The 7,865-nt window shown below is 64.2% G+C and overlaps 2 protein-coding genes across 2 annotated transcripts; both read left to right on the plus strand.

Annotated features, from left to right (window-relative positions):
* The first annotated feature begins 881 nt into the window (after positions 1-881).
* Positions 882-2,336, plus strand: TMEM35B (transmembrane protein 35B). The gene is made up of 3 exons (XM_009097592.4): positions 882-1,046; positions 1,595-1,775; positions 1,867-2,336. Exons 1-3 carry the CDS (start codon positions 939-941, stop codon positions 1,995-1,997), a joined length of 420 nt encoding a protein of 139 aa, XP_009095840.1. The 5' UTR covers positions 882-938; the 3' UTR covers positions 1,998-2,336.
* A 1,927-nt stretch (positions 2,337-4,263) lies between these two features.
* LOC103822651 (platelet-activating factor receptor-like) lies at positions 4,264-5,268 on the plus strand. The gene has a single exon (XM_009097643.1). The coding sequence runs from the start codon at positions 4,264-4,266 to the stop codon at positions 5,266-5,268; it is 1,005 nt and encodes a 334-aa protein (XP_009095891.1).
* The last annotated feature ends 2,597 nt before the right edge of the window (positions 5,269-7,865 follow it).

A 7,865-nucleotide genomic window follows, 5' to 3' on the forward strand; every position in this document is an offset into this window, starting at 1 on the left:
GTTCCTTTCTAACCAAGGAGCTTTCCCAGCCATGGAGGCCTGGAGCATGCCCTGGCCTGTTGCTGTCATTGCATGGTGTGCCAAGCCCAGCTCCAAATCATGTTGAGCAGCTGAACAATCATGTGCTGCCAGGAGTAAAAATAGTGTCACTGCCACTGGCCCCTGTCCATTCAATGCCTGTGGCAGCCCCTGCAACCTGGTTGCCGAGCTGGGGCCGGTGCAGGTCCAGGCTGGCCGTGATTTCTGTGCCCCACAGTGCTTTCTCGTGCCTGGAAAACACTTCGGGCTCTCATGCTCTATTGGCATTAAAAAAATATTTCCACTTGAATTGCACAAACATCAGCGCCCGCGGCTCCCCTGGGCCCGGCTCTCACCAATCCCGAGCTGCCGTTCCTGGAGCTCGGCCAGTGCCGGTCCTGGAGCAGCGCAGGCGCTGACGCAGAGCTCGGGGGAGCGCGGCCGCCTTCGTCGCCCCAGAGCGGCCTCCCTGGGGCCGGGGCATCCTCGCTGCTGCCGCTGCCTGCTCCGGAGCCGTGGCCAGCACTGCCCGTGCCCTGCCTGCCATCGGTCCCCGCAGCCCCTCGCCCCCAGGTGCTGCTGTGGATCACACCCGCTTGCAGAGCCCACGCACCCAGCTGTGGGATTTGTTGCGGGGTTGGTGGGGGGGTTCTCTTTTTCCTCCCGCTCTGTTTCGGTGGGAGGATGGTGCTGCTGGCGGGCACGTGTCACAGCCTGGGGGGTGACGCTGCACATCTGAGCACCCCCTGCCCCGGCAGCACCCAAGGGCTAGGTGTCCCTGTCCCTGCGGGGCCGGGGCTGAGCCGCGCTGAAGGGGGCAGGGACCAGAGCGGAACGGGGCCGGGCTGGGAACGGGGTCGGGCTGGGAACGGGGCAGGGCCGCTCCGCCCCGCTCCGCCTCCGGGCCCGCCCGTCCCGCCATGGCGGCGGCCTTCACCGCCCTCCGTGTCCTGCTCGGGATCTTCTTCTTTCTCACGGGCGCCCTGAAGGTCTCGGACTTGCTCTCTGCCGACCTGCACCGGCACATGGTGAGCGCGGCCGCGGGCTCGGCGGGCTCGAGAGCCGCCGGGCCGAGCCCGGGGGGAATGAGCAGGATGGGGGCAGTGAGCAAAGAGCACTTCGGTGTGCAGGGCTGAGCTCCGGGGGAAAGGAAAGGAACAGGTTGGGGTGCAGGGCTGAGCTCCGGGGGAAAGGAAAGGAACAGGTTGGGGTGCAGGGCTGAGCTCCGGGGGAAAGGAAAGGAACAGGTTGGGGTGCAGGGCTGAGCCCCAGGGGAAGCGTGCAGGGCTGACCCGGTTGTAGTGCTTAGCGGGGCTGAGCCTTGGTTGAGAATGAGTAGGTTGGGACTGCAGGGGTTCAGGGTGGAGCACTTTGGGTACAAGGCTGAGCCCTTCATTGTGAATCAGCCAGATCCTTTGGAGCGCAGGGCTGATCCCCTTAGGGTGTGTGGTTATTTAGGATGCAGAGCTGATCCCCTTGGAAGACAGAGCAGGGCAGAGCAGAGGGGCTCTGCCCTGCCCTGTATTTCCCCAGCCCCAGGCTCAGGGCTGCCTCACCCCTCTCCCACCCTTCCCAGGCATCGGAGTTTGTGCGTTTTGCCAAGGTGTTTCCCCTGAAGGACTTGGGCTTTGTGCCGGAGCCGGGCAGGTACCTGTTGGCCGTGGGCTGGGTGGAGGTGACAGCCGGGCTGTTGCTGGCATTTGGGCCCCAGCTGCTGCAGGAGATCAGCAACTTCATCCTCAGCGTCGTCATGATTGGTGAGAGCCAGCGGGTGCCCACTGCCCGTGGTGGGGTCTGGGGACACCCTTGGCCAGTGACCCCCATTCCTATGCTCTGCTCCATGCCCAGGTGCCATCTACACTCTGCTGGCGCTGCAGGAGCCGCTGGCCATGTGTGCCCCAGCCACCCTCTCCCTTGGCCTCCTCCTGCTGCTCAACATCCGTGGGTACCCAGCTGCCCCCCGGCCCAAGTTCGAGTGACGAGAGACGGGAAGGACAGACTGGAAGGACAGACAGCTCAGCTGCTGGGGAGCAACGCCTTTATGGTATTTTTAGGGACGAGGTCGCATCCTTGCTGATGAGACACAGTGTGTCCTCTCCTGCCTCTGCCAGTGACTCTGCTGCTGGTTGTCCCCACACTGTGGGACCTGGGCTGGTGCTGTGGGATGGTGGCCATGGCACTGCTGTGACACTGCTGTGGCACTGCTGAACTCGCACAAGGTGTCCGGCTCTTTCCAGTGTTTGGCCACACTAAGCAAGGGCTGGCTCTGCTCTCTTGGGGGCTTTCAAATTTTGGAATAAAACCTCTTGTTTTTCGTGTTTTGCCTCCCTGTTTATTTCTTTCTTCCCCCCATGCTGACCCTTGGGGGCTAAGAGGATGTCTTAGGGCTGGAGGACCCAGTCCCTGGGGACAGTGCCTGGACACAAGGCCTGGGGACATGTGGGAGCTGGTGCAGGAGCTGGCACAGAGGCAGATGGAGAGTGGGGAGAGCTCATCTGGGGTGGGATCCCACAGCCCCCCAACAGTGTGCCAGGCCCCTTGTTGCACACCCAGGGAGCGACAGGAGCAAGTGCCCAGGCAGGCATGTGCTTTTTGTGGATCTTGCTCCCACAGAGAGCCACCCTCTGCCACCCCAGATGGGCACAGCATGCTCAGGATAAACCACAGTTCACCTGAAGTGGCTCCCAGCAAGGGGGCTGGGATGGCTGTGTGGGGAGTCTGTCTCTTGGGATGAGCAAGGGGTGTAAGACACCCCTGTACCCCTGGTGGGACCTGAAGGTAGGTGTCACCTACCTCAGGGTGACATCTTTGGTGTCCCAAAAGAGCACACAAAAATTGCAGGGCCGCACAAAGCAATGACTCAGATGCTCACAGATCTTGAGGGGGCCTGTAGGGCTGCTCCCCTTAAAACCAGCTTTGAAGCCAACAAAAGCACAAAGAGCCAGGAGGAGGCAGATTCCTGCTTTGATCCCTTTGGGGCATCCCTCTTCTCCCCAGCTGCCGGGTGCAGAAACTTGACCCTCTGCTGCTTTCATCCAGGCGTGGGTGGGAGAAGGACCCTGGGAAATGGAATTAGATGTGGCTGGGGGCACGGGAGGGGGGTCAGCCAGGCCAGTACTGGCCACTCCCACATGCCCCCAGCCCTGTCAGCCGGCGCAGGGGATCTTAGGGTGGCTCCAGCAGGGAATTCCCCATTACATACACACACAGGTGCTCTCCCCACTCCAGCTGCTGTCCCACAGACACTAACACAGGGGGGTTTGGGATGGTGGGTGGGGGTCAGGCAGCTCCTGCCTCCCCCAGCACTTAAAGCCGTCCCCAGCCTGGCTGGGTCAGAGTGAGGAGCAGCCAGAGGGGACAGAGCCGCTCCTGCCTGACCTGACAAGGTAAGTAGGAATCATGGTGTGGGTGAGATGGAGCATTCACTGTGTGTATGATGGGGAAGGAGGAGTAAAAGGGGAGCACTGAGGGATTCAGAGGTCCCTTTGAGGTCCAAATGAGGTCCCCCAGGCTCAGCAGCTCGTGCTCCCCATGCCTCAACCCAGGGCTGTGTGCTGTTTGTGCCGAATCCAGCCCTGCTGAGCTGGAAAACACCAGCTGGTGACTCAGTGCCTTCGTTGGCGAGGTGTGGGCAGGCAGTGATGGCAGGTGAAGTAACTGCAGCCCTGGATACAGCCACTGCAGCAGAGTGTGCTTTTCCATGGCCAGGACCCCGTTGTGCAGGACTGGGGGGCTGTGTTTGTACCCCCTGTCTCTGCCTGGGTTTCTCCATTCTCAGCTCGCTGACCCAGTTGGTGACTTCCTCATGCCTGGCTCCATGGGGAATTTGGGGTGCTGGGAGAGGGCTGGGATGGGTGGCCCCACAGGCACGTGCTGTGTGGGAGGTGTTAAGCCCTGCAGCTGCTGACTGGAGCCAGTGTGGCACCTTCGGGTGCCTCCGGCTGCAGCTCTGTCCCTTGGCTGTGCTGCAGCTGTGTCTGCCACTCCTTGCGAGCTCTAGCTGGGCAGTTGACAGTGGCCTCTAGGCTCCCTTGTTGTGTGGGGGGACAGAGCTGGGGTGTCCTCTCCTGTGTGAGCTGAGCCCTTCTGGCAGATGAAGGCATCCCAGCAGGCCTCTGCCTCCAGTGCCCAGCAGCTACTGCAGGTGCCAGCTAGAGAGGTCGGTCGTCCTGTCCAGGTCAATGTCCCTCCCCTGTCCCCAAGGGTTGTGCCACTGACTGTTCCCCATCTTTGCAGGAGCCAGGGATGAACGGCTCGGTGCCGGGACCCCTGCTGGTGGAACACCCTGGCGAGTGCCTGCCCACCAACCCGGTGCAGTTTGTGCTGGTGCCTGTTATCTACTGCCTGGTGCTGTGTGTGGGGCTGCCGGGCAACCTGGTGGCATTGCTGGTCTTCCTGCAGAGTGGCAAGGTGAGGAAGGCCATCCGCATCTACCTCATCAACCTCACTCTGGCTGACATCCTCTTCAACCTCACCCTTCCCCTCTGGATCCACTACTACCTGGCTGGGGGGGACTGGCTCCTCTCGGAGGCCACCTGTCGCCTGGCAGGGGCCGCCTACTACCTGGCGACCTACAGCGCCATCACCTTCATGGCTCTCATCAGCTTCAACCGGTTCTGCGCGGTGCGGGCGGCGCGGCGGGTGCTGCCGCTGACGGGGCCCCGCGGCGCCGCGCTGGCCTGTGCCCTGGCCTGGCTGCTGGGGCTGGGCTGTGCCGTGCCCACCCTGACCACCCACCAGACCTTCCCCACCCCCGCCGGGACCACCGCCTGTTTTGAGCAGCACGGGCGGCAGCGGGGCTATGCCTACGCCATGGTGGCTTTCTTCTCCGCCGCCTTCCTGGTGGTGCTGGGCACCTACGCCTCCATCGCCCGAGCACTCTCTGTGCCCACCGCTGCCTCGCCAGGCTCCCACCGGCAGCAGGCCCGTGCCATGGTGCTGGGGATGCTGCTGGTCTTTGTGGTCTGTGTGGCCCCCTACCACCTGACGCTGGCCCCCTGGGTGGGTAGCCGGCCCCCTGCACCTCTCTGTGGGCCCCCCGACACCCTGGATGTGCTGCACACGCTGAGTGTGGCCCTGCTCAGCCTCAACAGCTGCCTGGACCCCGTCATCTACTGCTTCTCCATCCGGCGTTTCCGCGCTGACCTGCATCGGACCCTGCGCAAGATCGGCCGGTGCTTCCCGCTGCCCCCGCCGGCCCCGCCCGGGCCAGCGCCTGCCGCCCGAGCATCCTCCTTCACCTCCTCCTAGCGGGGTGGGCACCAGGGTCCTGCCCCCGCCTGCCCCGGTGCCACAGTCCCGCTGGGACGTGGTCCCTGTTGCCAGGTGAGGTATCGGGAGCAGCGTGGGGGGAGCTCTGGCTTCGTGCGCTCCCCTCCTCCCACCCCGCTCTGCTCTCTGTGCATTCCCACGCGTCCGCAGTTCCTACTCGAGCACAGATCCTGCCCCCCGCATTGCAGGCACTGGGAGGGCGTCACTGGCACTGGGAGAGCGGCATGGCACAGGGAGAGAGGCACTGGCACTGCGAGAGGGACTCACCCAGCAGTGGGAGCTGAGCCACAGTGGGGTGTGAGAAGGCAGAATGGCGAGGTGGTTGCTGTCGTCTCCCGGGGGTCTCCATCCTGCAGGGACTTGCATGGCCCAAGACCCCCGTGCCATGAGCTGGGCAGCTGAAGGGGCTGTTTGAGGCCCCGTGGCCAGTCCTGTCCTGCAATGCCTGCAATGTCCCAAAGCTTCATGCCTGCACCCCTCCTGCTCTTGGCCAGGATTAAAAATGAACGAACCAAAGGCTTCTTCTCTGGCCCCTCACCGAGAGGTTTCTGTGCCCCGGGGAGGGCTGGACATGGGGCAGCCCCGGCTCCCACAGCCCTGGCCCCCAGACCAGCCCTACTCCTGTAGCAGGAGCCTGTCCCAGGGCGGATATTGCACCGGGGGGCTGCTGACCCGCACCCCCTGCCCGGTTCCCTGCCCCATCCCCTGCCCTGCCCTGCCCATGGAGGGGCGGCCGTGCTGGGCGCAGCCCCCACCCCGCCCTCGCCGCCCCCGCCCCGTGAGCCCCGGCGTGGCGGGGGCGGCGGAGCCGGCTCGGGGCCGTGGGCGGCTGTGTGGGCGGAAGATGGTGTTTTCCAGCCCTGGCTCATTCCTGCTGCCAGCACAGCCCCGCTCCCGGTGCTGCACCGGCGGGAGAGCAGAGCGGCTGCTGTGCAGCCACCCGGGTTCTGGGCGTGCTGGAGGGACAGGGGTGCATCAGTTGCCCCCCAGCTCGGGGTCTTGCTACCCCAGCACTGGGCTGCTCTCCAGCACATGTGCATGGAAGGAAATGTGAGGCACTGGGCAGAAGGAGATGTGATGCCTGGGGACAGCTGGCACAGGATGGGCAGGGTGGCAGAGGGCACCAGGAGGGGTGGGTGATGCTGTGCCTGTGGGTGGTCAATTATTAAGGGCTGCCTGGATGCCAGCAGAGAGGTGGAGGCACAGGGCAAGGCCTGACCCTGGGGAATGGGGACTCTGTGTGCCGTGGAAACTGTGTACCACTGTGACCCAGGGACAGCATGGTTCAGCAAAGCCAGTGTGGGTTCATGGGATGCCCGTACTGCCCGTGCTGCCTGGACACTTTGCCCCCATGGCTGAGGCTGGATGATGTCTCCATGTGCCGCAGTGCTGCTGCTCAGCAGAGCTGGGACGTGTCCCAAGGTGCCTCTGCTCCACACCTGGCCCCAGGCCAGCTGCCTTCGACCACCCAGTTCTTCCCCTTTTGAAGTTCATATTAAATTTTAATCCTTTTATATAACTGCTGAAGGAGGGGGCAGAGCTCTGCTCCCCGCATGCAGCAGGAGCAGCCATGTCGGCAATGCAGGATGTTGCAGGTCCTGGTGGGCTCTGGGACTGGAGGTCTCTTCCTGGGAGCACCAGGACTTTTGGGGGGCTCTCTGCACACCAGGAGTGGGGACAGCCCCAGTTTCAGCTCTGGCTCTGCCAGCATGTCCTGTTCAGGGGGAAAACCTGGGCACTTGAACCACAGCACTGGGACATGGACACCACTGCTTAAAAACACACGTAAGGCACTCGATTGGACCACGTCCCCCCACGCACTGGGCAGGGCCTGGTGAAGTGTTCTGGGCTCAGCTTGGCACCAGCATGGGGCTTGTGCCACCGCACTGCTCCTGCCACAGTGCAGGGCGTTACCCAGGTTATTGTTCCTGCACTTCCAGCCCGCACTCGCTGTAATTATTATTATTATAATTATTATCAAATTACAGGGTGTGGTTTGAGTGGCTCAGCGGGCAGGCAGCAGCGGGCGGCCCTGGGTCTGCTGGGGGAAGGCTGGGCCTCGGGGCCGCACCCTGCCCGGGGCTGTCCTGGCACCCTGGGGCTGTCCTGGCACTCAGGGACTACCCCAGGGCTACCTCAATACCCCGGGACTGTCTCTGCACTCTGTCCCCTCCCTGGCAGGCTGTGTGCCCGTGGACAGGCATGGGTGATGGTCCCGGAGTGCCCTCGGCTCGCTGGGGTGATTCAGGGGGGTGCCCACGGGTGGGTACCCCTTGTCTCGGTGCCAGTCCAGCTCCGCAGGGTGCCTCAGGGGATGCCCACGGGTGGGTACCACTCATCCCGGCAGAGCCCGCGCTGGCAGCATCTCCCCGGCCCCACGTGCGGCTGCCCCCGCTCTCCCCCCCCCCCCCGGGGTCCCGGGGCGCCGGGAGGCGGCGGCAGAGCCGCACCGGAGCCATTTTGCGCCGCCGCCGCCCGCTCTGGCTCCCGGGGAAAATCCACCGCCGTGTCTTGGCGGCGCCGCGGCGGCCCCGCTCCGCTCCCGCCGCTCCGCGCCCGCCCGCGCTGCACTGCGG

The sequence above is a fragment of the Serinus canaria genome, chromosome 23, assembly GCF_022539315.1.
Source record: "Serinus canaria isolate serCan28SL12 chromosome 23, serCan2020, whole genome shotgun sequence".
In the NCBI taxonomy this organism is placed as follows: domain Eukaryota; kingdom Metazoa; phylum Chordata; class Aves; order Passeriformes; family Fringillidae; genus Serinus; species Serinus canaria.

Bases quoted from the DNA above. Each gene is read 5' to 3' on its own strand.
- TMEM35B (XM_009097592.4), top strand. From the start codon at position 939: ATGGCGGCGGCCTTCACCGCCCTCCGTGTCCTGCTCGGGATCTTCTTC. The intron at 1,047-1,594 runs GTGAGCGCGGCC...CACCCTTCCCAG, and splicing joins CCGACCTGCACCGGCACATG to GCATCGGAGTTTGTGCGTTT. The intron at 1,776-1,866 runs GTGAGAGCCAGC...CTCCATGCCCAG, and splicing joins CCTCAGCGTCGTCATGATTG to GTGCCATCTACACTCTGCTG.
- LOC103822651 (XM_009097643.1), top strand. From the start codon at position 4,264: ATGAACGGCTCGGTGCCGGGACCCCTGCTGGTGGAACACCCTGGCGAG.